The sequence below is a fragment of the Rhyacophila brunnea genome, unplaced genomic scaffold, assembly GCF_057557595.1.
Source record: "Rhyacophila brunnea isolate RB1 unplaced genomic scaffold, BYU_Rbru_1.0 scaffold_15, whole genome shotgun sequence".
Taxonomy (NCBI): Eukaryota; Metazoa; Arthropoda; class Insecta; order Trichoptera; family Rhyacophilidae; genus Rhyacophila; species Rhyacophila brunnea.
In genome coordinates, this window is record NW_028232806.1 from 31,117,285 (window position 1) to 31,130,475 (window position 13,191).

The following is a 13,191-nucleotide window of genomic DNA, read 5'->3' on the forward strand; positions in this document are numbered from 1 at the left end:
AGTTCGCCGTATCATACTTCACCATTAAATGTTGTATCGGAAATATATGGCCGTATATTAAAGACTGTAAAAACTATTCTTTCATTTTTCTCCTCTTTAAAAACAGCTCGGCACGTCAGCCAGTCGAAAACTAATATTTAGGAAAATTTGATACGCGTACGTAAAAATATTCGCCAACCCTGTTATACACCATATTATTTTATATAAAAATGTACATATTATAATATTATTTAGTAAGGATTTATTACCAGGTTTATTTGTGGGTGAATCCGCCATCAGTTTCTTGAGAGTGGCTTCGTCCAATTTTCCCCCGTTCGCCTTGATAATCTCCTCCAACTCTTCCGAGGAATCGTCTCCAATGTACGCACACTCCTGGAGATGCTTGTGGCCACGGATCATGATCAGCGATGCGCCTGGCCATCTGAAAAAACGGTGTTTGATAAGGTTACATGTAAATTGTACGTAAAACATTTCACTGTAGCACAGTTTGCCGTGAGCTTTTTTATCGGAAAGAGATGACCGTATACTAGACGGTCTCCAATTTTATTAAATTAAATATGAACTTTAATTTAATTTTCATGGCTGATTTTGTGCAAAATTCATAAATTCAAGAATGAAAACCAAACCTAACAAATAATCCAGTATATCGGCTATTTTCAAAATTTGTTTGCTGCCGGCTTCCTGTAAAGTGTAAACCGACAAGAACCTTGTTTTATTTAGACATGAATTTTATGTCACTACTATACGACCCAAAGAGGTTGGACGCTCTTTAACGCTTTCGCTGCTGAATAGATAATGAGATTTTAATTGCCCCCTTTAAAATGCACGTTAATTACATCGATCGGCCGCCTGGTCATTACGCACCGTGTGCGTCTTCCGCGTCCAAAATATTAATATACGGCCATATCTGATACAACAGTTCGCGGTGAAGTGTGATACGGCGAACTACATACGTACAAGTTTCCGGACACGGTTAGATAAGTTATTGAAAGACAAAACGAATTCCAGCAGGGGCTTTGTACGAAGCAGATGAAACGGTCGCTCTAAAAAGTATGAACATCTTCAAAATATATGTTTTTTTTTCAATGTGTACAATAATCCTGGCAACGTAACTATAAATAAGGATAGTAGTTTATTGCATGGACACAATTTTTTCAGGGGGTCTCCAAACCTGTCAGTGAGTCTACGTAACCATGAGCATTTCTGGAACTAAAACCAGCACTCCGTATTTACTAACCCCGCTACTATATACATTCTCCACGCCCATAATTCAGTGTGTATTCAATACCGCGTGGAATTTTATTTACATTAAAATTTCTAAAACTTTGCAAAAGCAGACGAAGAGCATTATTTCGAATGTAGAAGTATTGTGAGGAGGAGAAACAGAAAAGAAGCTCCTCTCAATAGTGCCAGTGATAGAATATTTGCTATGTATGTCCAAAACACAAAGAGCACGTGACGTAATAGTATCAATGCAAAAAAACCGTGATGTAACAGTATCAGCGCGTGCAGCGCTGTGACGTAGATGACTTGATAAAAATGTCGCACTGTAGTTCTTATCCACATTTCATACAGTTTTTTTCCTAATCAATATGCCGTGAGTTATGATCCAGGGTATAGAGCCAATAGGTTGATAATGGTTAATAACCAATCCTGGTAAAAAAAACAATCACGCTTATTGGTGGGCTATGGATTAATAGGATTCACGCGCATGTGTCACCAGGTTGAGTGAATTTAATATATATTATAGCTATAAAGTTAAAGAAAAAAAATTAAATAGCTGCTTACAATATTTTTCTCATTATATTACATTTTTAATATTTGAAATAATACCCACAATTAAAAAAAAATATTCAAATTTTACACGTTGCTATCAAAATAGTAACGACATTTTATACACAAATTCATGCAACTTAGTGTCATGATAAAACAAAATGCTTATAACTTTTCATACAATGCAGTTGCACGTTTGAATCCATTTTCACAACTAAATAGGTATTATGTGGTGATGTGAAAACTCGCCTAACTAGTATTTTACTTCACTTTTTAATTCAGTGCTAGAAACGGAAAATTTTATAAGCCGGAGCGCTCGATAATTTTTCAAAAATAGCGATATATATAATATACTTATCTAATTTTATATATAGATGAGATATAAAGATAAATGAATACCTAATATAGAAAAGTAAATGAATTGTATTGCTTTATAATAAATAATTCACGAACCGGAATACAATATTTATTTTTCCACTAGATGGAGCAATAATCTCGGGAATTTCACGAAATGGAACTGCGTTCCAGTGCGCTCCCATCAATTTAAAGCCCTGATTAAGTTTTCTATAATATATTATCACTTGTACTCCTTTAATCTTCAGCTTCTTAATTTTGCCTTGCTATCAAGTGGACATTGTAATTTACCTCAATTCTCTTAATAAAACATGCTTAATTTAATATGGTTCATGTAAACATGATTTTTAATCGTGTTAAAAACACGATTATATGTCTGTAATGTACGAAACACAAATTATATGTCTGTAGTTTTATCAAAATATTTTTAAAAATATGTCTTAATTATTCGCAAATCTCAGGGTTATTTAAGTAAATAAGATATTTTAATGGGAGCAAATAAGATATATTATGAGCGTCATGATAAGATTAATAAATGAACGTACATACTTAGCGTCCATACACATTAACGCTACAAATGCCCGCTGCACACAAAGGCTTCCAAATTACAGAGATTTAAATCTGACGTATACTACTTAAAGAAAAGGTGGCGTCGCTTTTCCGGGCTCACGCGAATGTCAGCGTTTATGGCGTGAATAAAGGCGCTTAAGTTGTGATCATCAAATTGAGATACATCTCACGCCACTGTCACGTTGTCACGGCGACAAATTTAGTCTATGGTTTCGTCATTTTGCAGAATATTTTGGACGATCACCACCTCTATAAATTCAATTATAGAGACTGCCAACTCTAATGTATTAGTATTTTGAATTATTATTAATGATGCATGCTAATTTCAATTAATTTTAACAGTTTCTACGTGCACGTACATTAAAATTACTTGGGATATTATACCCATAGATAATATTTTGAGCTGAACCCAACCTGCAGACCATAGATAATAGACAAAATATTCTTATAGAAAATACATAGTGCCAACAACTAAAAACAAAAAACGTGATTTTGACATGATTCGAAAATGTGTATACATGTGGAATATGATAAAAAATATTCAAAACGTCATGCAGGTGTCGATGTAGTGCAGTTCAACGTGAGGTGACATCATTGTTGTTTTGGTGATTTCGGCAGATTTTGCCAATAGACAATGTTCGTTTAACTCATTTAGTGCTAACACCGCGACTGGCGTGTTTGTAATACTTGGCCATTCGATATAATTAACGTGTTATTTAATTACCTTTTAATTACCACATTAATTTAAGGTTCAAAATATGCTACGGGATGGCACCAACAGTTTGATAACATTATAAACACCAAGCAAAACGACATTACACACGTTCTTTCCGTAGCGGCAGCTTACTGTGACGTCTCGTGATAGTCCACGACATGCACCATAATATATTTCGCGCTTTAGTCTCAAAGCTGTCCACCATGATAGTCTCGAGTAAAACGCTTACATATGATTCATTATATAACTACTTATAATACTAAGTATTACTAATTAATAATAAATTAATACCTAATCTATGGAAACTAAGCAATTTGATCCTGGCAATAAAACAACAAAGTCTTGCCGCTTTGTGATAATATAGATACCCATGTACTTGAAATAATATTTATTTTTCTTGCGTTATCTATTGGAAGGCAGAATAAAGAAAATATCAAATACGTCTTCATGTCTGCAATAAAATATCCATAAAACACAGGCACGCACTCAGGGGGTGGGTTTCAGGTACAGACCCCACCTCCAGAGACGAAAAAAATACAAATTATTTTGGTAAATGGCAATTATTTCGTCTGGACTTCATGACAGAATCGTGATCCTGATGATTTGACTCAACTCGACATTCTACGACACTCCTACTGTGAATACTTGAAAGCTCGTAGCACTCATAAATTGCTACAAATATCTGGGATGCGGCATATTTAAAAGACAAGACAGCGCCGATAGCACAAATGGACACTAACGATCCCAATAATTATTACTGTTATGCCTTATGGATGCGAAAGTTCGCAATGGCACGTGGGTGAACTTAGTAATACTTGCAGGTTAAGTATTTACCGTTAGACTCAAATTTTGAAATGTCTGGGTATTATGAATTTACCCGGAAAAGTGCAGTAAGTATTATATAATATATAGTAGGCGGGGTAGTGCAAGTGAGTGGCACTAACTAGAATTTGCTGACCCTCCCCCGTCTTAAAATCAAGAAAAAAATATTATGTATAATTTCCAAAATGGACCACCCCAAACCATTTTTCTATGTTCTCGTCTGATAAAACACCGGTGAATTAGGTATGTACGTTATTATAAGTATGTGTAACGTCCAGCGCTCGAAATGGAAAAGTTTACGAACCGGATCGCTCGACATTTTTCTGACGATATTAACATAGTTATCAAATTTTATGCTATGTGGCATATCTAGTTCAGACGGTCAAATTATTTTTTCAATGAGACAGAAAGATAACCTGCTGCGCTCCGGTCCATTTCGAGCCCTGGTAATGTCCACAGATTCTTATATTATTCTTCTTTAGTGGAAGCTACGGTCTAAAATCTAGTCGTGACCACTCAATATTTCTTCTCCATGACAGCCGGTCTGCCACTACTCTTCAATCATCAACAGATGCCTGGAGTACCTTTACACAAAGTCTCTCCAGCTAAGTGACGATATTTCGATTCATCCCTTTCTTCTTTGGAATCCATCAAGCATCTTATTTGTAATGTGAGAGTTGCTCATGCGTAGGTGGTATACGAAAAATAGTGAAGTTTTTAACGTTTAAATATTTTATTATTCAGTTAAAAAGTTTTCGCTTCCGGGTCACTATCTTAACCAGTGGAAAAGAGTGGAGGTAGGCTGTTAAGGTTCGCCATAAATAGTGCAAAATACACTTTGTCAGTCATACGTATTTGTTTTCATTGAACTAAGACTACAATTTACAGATGATGTTGGCTAGTTTTTAAGATTCAAATAAATCCTGCGAAAATCAAACCATAATAGATAATAGTCAAAAAATACTTATCTATCTATAAAATGTCTAAAATTATGCATTTAAATCATACATAATTTTGGATATTTTATAGATAGAATAATATTTTTTATCTATTATAGTTTGGTTAGGCAGGGCATTGAATTTAAAAAAAAAATGAACCTACAATATGTGTAAAAAGTATATATCCTTAATCCAACGAAAACAAATAAGTATGAATGAAAAATTGTGCACAATTTTTACCAAAACTAGTATGGTTTGGTTTAGGCAGGGTTTAATTTATTTTTAAAAACTAACCAACACCATTAGTAAATTGTAGTCTTAGTTCAATAAAAACAAATACGTATGACTATCAAAGTATAATTTGCACTTTAACAGCCTGCCTCCACCCTTTGCCACTGATCTTAACTCTCCAGTCTATTTAAGTAGGCATTAAAATCTCACCTGACACACGTGGAGACAGTTACAATGGACCCTTGGAGAAGATAGAATCCCCAGTACTCTTTCATGTCATCTTCGAGTGTTAACTGCCTCGTCATGCTGACAGGAACCAGTTCATCCGCCAGCGAGGGTTGAGAGTCCACCAGAAACGCGTTGAACGTTGCATTTGAGTGTAGGAGTTGCTTCTAAAATATAAATACAATTCGTTTTTTTATTTATATAAGCATGGTTCTTTGACCGCCAAAAATTCTTCGAATATAAATTGGCCGCCAACAGTTGAGCGCACAAATATAGAGAGAATGATATCTCGTCGAAATTTGTCATAGCGCGTCGTAAAGACAAACTTTAGAAATACGTAACATTTATTTTGCAGGTGACATAAACGATAAATTTTCCATTGTTAACCTACGTAATAATTCTAATTAATATTTTTGTACTATTCCATTTGAGTATTTTTTCGGCCAGGGCTTCGCCTATCGGCATCTTCAGGCAATGTTATATATATACACTCATCAATGGGAAATGAACACTGATACCGAGTACAGATAATTCTCGTTTATATAATAAACGTGAAAACATTATTATTATAGCCAATACAAGTTATCCGCTGAGTGAGGGCGCCACATGCTAACATTTGACATAATAACATTCAATATTTTTTATACTGCGATGAGCTTCGTTCTAAATTCGAACACCGGACGATTTATAATGGCATATTTATAAGCAAAAAAGGAAGTATAAAAGTTGGAAATTTGGATATATCATGATACTTATCTATATTTTAATATTTTAATTTAGATGTCTTCTATTAATCTAATTTAGAAAGCTTATTGAGATGTAATAACTTCTAAATAATAGGACTAGGTGATGAGACATGTCACTAAATTTACGTTCACGATATATGACGTCACACTTTTGGCTATTTTTAACATTACCCCCCCCCCCCCCCCCAATGCCACATAACGTTTTACTATCTTGTCTGTGTTACGTCACAGATATTTTTTTAAATATTTATCCTTGATTCCCCGATCCTCACTATTGTGTTTTCAGATCCTTTAATGTTTACTTAGTGACGTCACATTTTCTCTAACACCCTCCCCCCCTCCTCCCTTGTTACAAATTATCACATTATATCCCCCCCCCCCCCCTAGAGCGTGACACCATTTATATAAACGGCCCCTACTCAAGGCCTGAACAAAAACGATGCATTAGTGCGAGTGAGAAAGTATTCGGCACCCTTACAATCTCTGCGACACGCGCTAGAGTAAGATAAAAGGTCTACTAGCTACAAGCCATTTTCCAAAAGTATCGCCATCAAATCGGGGCGAAACGCTTCACATAGCGTCGATAACTTACGAGCTCGTGTTGCTAAAATTGATATTTTTTGTGTTAAACATAAAGTCAGTGGTAAATATTTTTGGTTAATTAAGTAGAAAAGATGGTTTTGTGTGTTGTCTTAAAATTTGGTAGCCGTACTGATAAGCAAGAAGATGGTAGTATTACGTTTCATAAGTAAGTTGATACATGTTCGTGATAATTTATTTGTATTTTATTTTATATTTTAATATCAGTGACCTAGTGTTTCTTTAAAATAACTTCAATTATGGATATGTTTATCTAATGGTTGCATTTTGACCGCTTAAAAATACTATATAACGTAAAAAAATAGGAAATTACATTTTAATTCTGAGCGTCTAGTGCGAGCACTTTGGGCGAGCACTAGCGAAATGGTCTATGGTCTCGGACATTTGTAGACGAATGCGTTCGCTCGCTCACAAACCAAACGCAAGGCACGCGGCTTCATTTAGCAATGCAACGGGCGGCGTCTAGATGTATCTATAGTCTAAGCCCCTACTGTTGTGTACTGTGAAAAATCGAATGCATCAAAGGTGGAACAAACTGTCAGGATTTAAGAAGGTACCTGCCTAATACGTACCTATATACAGGTAGTTCACCTAGCCTTTATGCAGACATTTTAATTGAACATAATAAAAAATACTCAAACGGGATAATACAAAACTTAAATCAATTATAATTTAAATTGAAATTCCATTAACCCTTCCGATACTGTAATGTCATCTTAGGTAACCATGGCCATTAAACTGCAAATATTTCAGTTAATATGCATCTCGAGAATCAGCAATATAAAATCTAATTAAATTGTTATTATTTTCAAAATGGATAGCATTATCCAGTAAATACATATAATTGATAGATATCCGTCAGATTTCATTTAACTGTCATAAATATATTGCACATTGCATAAAGGGCATCGCTTTCTAAAAATCAGCCATGCTTAATTGTTAGACAAAGATATGAAAATTCGGCATGATTACAATTCAATTCATTTATTTTACATATTGTGGACATTACAAATAAGTTTAAAACGTTCACAACATGACATTTAGAAGCAACGAAATATTATTAAAACAATATTAGGTACATAACAAAATAGATATATCAGTATTAAGTTATTCTACAGTATAAATGTGTAAATACAAAAAAAATATATAGGTACAAGGAAGTACGCTGAGTTAAGCAGACCCTATTTTAAGAATTTATAAAATAACGTCCACCTATACTCATCCTCACGTATATTACAATATTAGTATTATTACTTATAGGCTGTAAGAATGTGTAGAAATACTGGTATGACTATACTATAGTAAAGTTTTGAAGCCTTTTTGATAATTTTATGTATAAAGCAAATAGCAAATAACGATGTTGAAACCTTATTTAACTTATATATGTTGATAAAATAAGCATTTCCCTGTAACTATTGTAATATTGTCGATCTCGCACGGTAACCCGGGGTTACATCACCGGAATGGACAGAATTTACCAGCATCGTAATAGAAAGGTTAAATATCCTCAGTCGATATTATTTTTCTATATAATATGATAATGATATAATATATTATATATAATAATAAATATTGTTATTGACTAAAATACTTACTTGACACCATGTTGTTGAGACTTTTTTATCAATTAGCCTCATGTCGCTCATTCCAACTGGATACAACTGACCCGAAAAGACATGATACCTACAAAGAGAAATTTTATCAACATTTCGAAAGATTTAAATCAAAATAAATAATAACATGATCATAATATTTATTATTAAAGAAAACTTTGTATAGGTAGATATTATAATATTTTGTAATTTCAACCACAGTAGTTTGATAAACACACCTCCTCGTCTCAAAATTTCGGTGTAGGTACGAGGGTGGTCTCAGAAGTACCCGACCTAAGAAAGAAAACATAAAAAAATTGGGATTTTTTTTTATTTCTCTATGTAGTCTTCTTTTAGGTCGATAAACTTTTTCCAGCGATGTTCAATAGCTTTGATACCCTGTTTATAGTGAGAATCGTCGAGCTCCTCAAAATAGCCATCAATCGCCGACTCAACCTCTTCATTGTTGGCAAATCTTTTACCCCTGAGCCATTTTTTCAAGTTTGGAAACGGAAAATAATCCGAGGGGGCTAAATCTGGCGAATAGGGTGCGTGAGGAAGCGATTCGAACTTTAACTCATTGATTTTGGCCATCGCGATAACGGATGTGTGAACTGATGAATTGTCCTGATGAAACGAAACTTTCTTTTTCGCCAAATGCGGTTGTTTTTTTCTTGATTTCATAACTCAAACGCTGCAATAAGTTTGCATAATACACGCCGTTGATTGATTTTCCTTTCTGAAGATAATCAATGAAAATTACCCCACCCGCATCCCAAAAAACTGACGCCATGACCTTGCCTGCAGATGGAACTGTCTTCACCTTCTTTAGAGCCAATTCTACCCTTGCAGTCGATTGTTTTGACTGTTCTTTCGTCAGCCACCCAATATGTTAATATTGTAAACAAAGGAGCAGACACCCCCAGAGTAGAATCTAGCGCCGCTTTGATATTGGTAGGACGGAAGCCTTTCAAATGAAAGTGTTGTATCACATAAATATGACCAATTTTGTCCATGTTTACAAATTCACTGAGAGCGTTCACTGTTGATGGCTGACAAATAATTACTGAACAACGTAGCGTCGTCAAACTTCAAACTTAGGCTTTATAAGGTAGGTACTTTCTATCATGGTCACTATTTTTAAACAATAACTGCTATCTATACGTCAGGTCAGGTACTTCTGGGACTACTGGTATATTGATGTTCCGATAATGAATGGACCAAGTGACCTAAACTGATTAAAAATTAATAATTTTTATGTATTTGAATGGACAAGGAATCACGGGTTCTTGATATTTCGTTTGAAAAAATTCTATTCAAACTTTAAATTAATTTAGCCAAAATATTGTTTTAAAAAAAATCTAAAATATACTTAATGTAAAGTGTGTTTATAAACCAAAGTGCAACGAAATAGTGTAGTCATAAAATTTAAGTTAATTTCAAGAGTAGTAAATGCCGAGAACGTTATAACACCTTATGGTACTATTTTTCCATAATGGACAATAATTAATTGAACAGTTTCTCTGTCAGTTGTCTTTCAATCGATATATACTCTGTACTTGGCAAAAACTCTAACAAAAGAAACATATAGACATGTACAAACCTCAAGTACAGAGGTACAGCAATCAACAGTGATGGAAGGAGGGCCACAAGTACCAGTAGCCGTAAAGCCTTCAATGGTCCTCTCAATCCATCGAGGTTTCCGCTGCTTGTAGAATCCTGGCGACGCCATTGCGATGGACGTCTTTGACCAAGGCCTTTCTCTGACCCTGTAGATAAAAATATAATGTTTACTTATAATAGTTGTAATACTCATTTAAATGTGAACTAGGTTTTTTCATATTATCCAACTAATACTGAACACATCCAGGAACGAAAAAATACATATTATTTATTTTAGGTGAATGAACATTTAGTTCTTCTTCTTCTTTATCATGACCTCAACACTGAGGATCGTGACCCAGGTGATATGGCTGTCGAACAGCCTTCTTAACGGATTGGCCCCTCTCTTTTCGGTATTCTACGACACACGAGGCCTATGAGTTCACAAATTGGTGTAACTATCTGAGATATCCAATGTTTGGTATAATATTCTGATGCCACATGTTGAAATGACAATACTGCGCTAACGACATAAACGGACTATTAGCTATGACTGTAAGCCCACGGGAATTTTTGATGCACTCATATGTGAGCACCCGTTAGTTAGCCTAGATGCTGGTCAAGTGTTCATAGCTAGACTCAAAGTTCGGAGTGTCTGGGTATGAGGAATGTACCCGGAAATGCAACGGTCTTGCATTTTTCATGAAATAGGCAAACTTTTGCTGATTTTATGTAATACGAATTTCACACATTCGGCGTAACATATATAACTCCAAGACAATATGTCTAAAATATGAATTTATTTTCGTTCTGATAATTCTCGAACCGGAACGCAATTTTCGGATCCGTAAATTTGCCGCCTCTTTACAGTGCATTAAATGCTTATTCCCACAGGACGTCATTGTTTGAATAATTTTATAACACTATTAAAACTGGGAATCTATAAATAGAAATTATATTTTTAAATACTTATGTACATATTATCAGTTTCCTTAGCTACTGAGAGTCCACGATAAGATTACAAAGGCCAGATATAATATTGTAATGCTTTATTAATAATTGTTTACCTTTCTTTTTTTCGGGTTATTAACCTGGTAGTTTGTAGTTAACAAAAATATAATTTACAATGATTAAAAGGATTAGATCGTCGCGTCAGCTTTTTAAACATTATAGGTATTACTGGTATTTTATAACGTCGTGGGTCACTGGTTCGAATCCTGGGTCTGGCAAATACACATATTGTTTTTCAATTTAGAGATTGGACCAAGGAACACAAAATTAATGGGAACTAAAATACCTAACGGGTGTTGAGTAACAGGCAACTGATCTCGAGTGTGGAAGAATATGAGATCCACTTAAGCACGTGTCAATACGTCATTCTAAGCTTGTCCCTCGTTCTGACAACTGCTCTCGGTGTATACACTGACGCTCATTCAATATTGGTGTATATGAAGGCTGCAACATTACAACTATTGCACGTCTGTAATGTGTTTCATTTTCGTTCATTTATTCATTAATCTCTGCCAAACTATAGGTAATAGATAAAAAAATATTATTTTATCTATAAAATATCCAAAGTTATGTATGATGTACTTGTATAATTTTAGATATTTTATAGATAGATCAGTATTTTTTTGACTATTATCCATTATGAATTGGTTTTCGCAGGGTTTAATTGAATTTTAAAAACTAACCAACACCATCTGTAAATTGTAGTCGTATTTTAATGACAACAAATACGTATAACTGACAAAGTTTAGTGTGCACTATTTATGACGAATATTAACAGCCTACCTCCACCCTTCACCACTAAATCTGAATTGACGATATGAGCACCGTATTATCAAAAGATACCTAACGACCATTTTCGAGTTTTTTCAAATTTTGATGCCAAACTGTTCTCTATGGCAATACCTATAGAATAAATATTCATTCGCTTGCGTAACTGCTTTAAATACAGAGATAATTCATGTTGAAAATCATGTTCAGTATCAAATCGTGCTCAAATCCTTAATGGTTTAGTTTCAAAATAGACTCATATCTATACAACCAATGACATCAGAGATAAAAACCGCCATTTTGATTTTTCGTCCAATTAAAACCCGGCAGGTGACGTGTTATAATCTACTTCTTTATTCATTAATTTTATCTTTTCTTATATTTTGCAACAATTGTGTTCGTGGAGTTAAGCAGGTTTTGATAATATACGCCTCATATGGAATCCTTCGCATATATAGGCAGACACTGCTTGTCCGCACAACATCTGTGATCCAAGATCGTTGTGCGGACCGCCATCACGAATCACGGATTTTGAACGTTCGGATCGGATCATGAAGAAACACCCTGACATCATACTTAAATACTTAAGTGACCTTAAGCAACGCTTAACATTAAGCCACCGAAATAATCGACGTAGGTATATTATATTATTATTATTCTTATAAGAACGTCTTAGTTATGCTAAATTTTACGTTGACATTCCTGCATTTGGCCATAAGACGGCAAATTGCTAATTCGAATTATTTTATCTGGTTACGGCAGTCGGCAAAATATTATTATTTAAGTATCTATTTTTTTCGTATTAACTATAAACATAAAAATGTGTCGATGCTAATTATTATTAGTATGTGACATTTTTGACATTTTAATGATTAAATGGCTGACTATCTTTAGTGTGTTTTGCCACGTTAACATTTCATGATTTATGACGGCATAAATTTAATGTAGTGATCCATACTATGTAATTTATGGGCTCTACTTAATACTATTATCTTCTACGATTGATTTAAGACATTTATGGTTTGTCGTACGTAATTAAATTAATATGTCAATAAATGTTTCAGATAAATCTGGTTTTGACGACAAAATTAGCGATAGATTACTTTGTTGGCCCGTTTATAACATACTCGTATTATAAGATAATTTTGATACATCTAATAAAAAAAAACTACATTTATATATAAGATAAATAGGGTTGTCTCACGGTCAAATACTTTTAAGATTTCATAAACAGTACGATGCAT

General features: G+C 34.2%; 1 protein-coding gene and 1 long non-coding RNA gene across 4 annotated transcripts in view; one reads left to right on the forward strand and one right to left on the reverse strand.

Moving 5' to 3' along the window:
- Window positions 1-13,191, reverse strand: part of LOC147075238 (uncharacterized) — a 74,338-nt gene that overhangs the window by 28,066 nt on the left and 33,081 nt on the right. For all 3 annotated transcript variants that reach the window (XM_085943131.1, XM_085943132.1, XM_085943133.1), the window contains 4 exons: window positions 10,170-10,335; window positions 8,570-8,657; window positions 5,614-5,795; window positions 249-421 (listed from right to left, as the gene is read on the reverse strand). In XM_085943131.1, coding sequence (XP_085799257.1) covers window positions 249-421; window positions 5,614-5,795; window positions 8,570-8,657; window positions 10,170-10,335 — 609 coding nt within the window. The remainder of the gene's footprint in view (window positions 1-248; window positions 422-5,613; window positions 5,796-8,569; window positions 8,658-10,169; window positions 10,336-13,191) is intronic.
- LOC147075239 (uncharacterized) overlaps window positions 1-13,191 on the forward strand; it is a 97,014-nt gene that overhangs the window by 4,167 nt on the left and 79,656 nt on the right. The gene's annotated exons all lie outside the window — the stretch shown is intronic.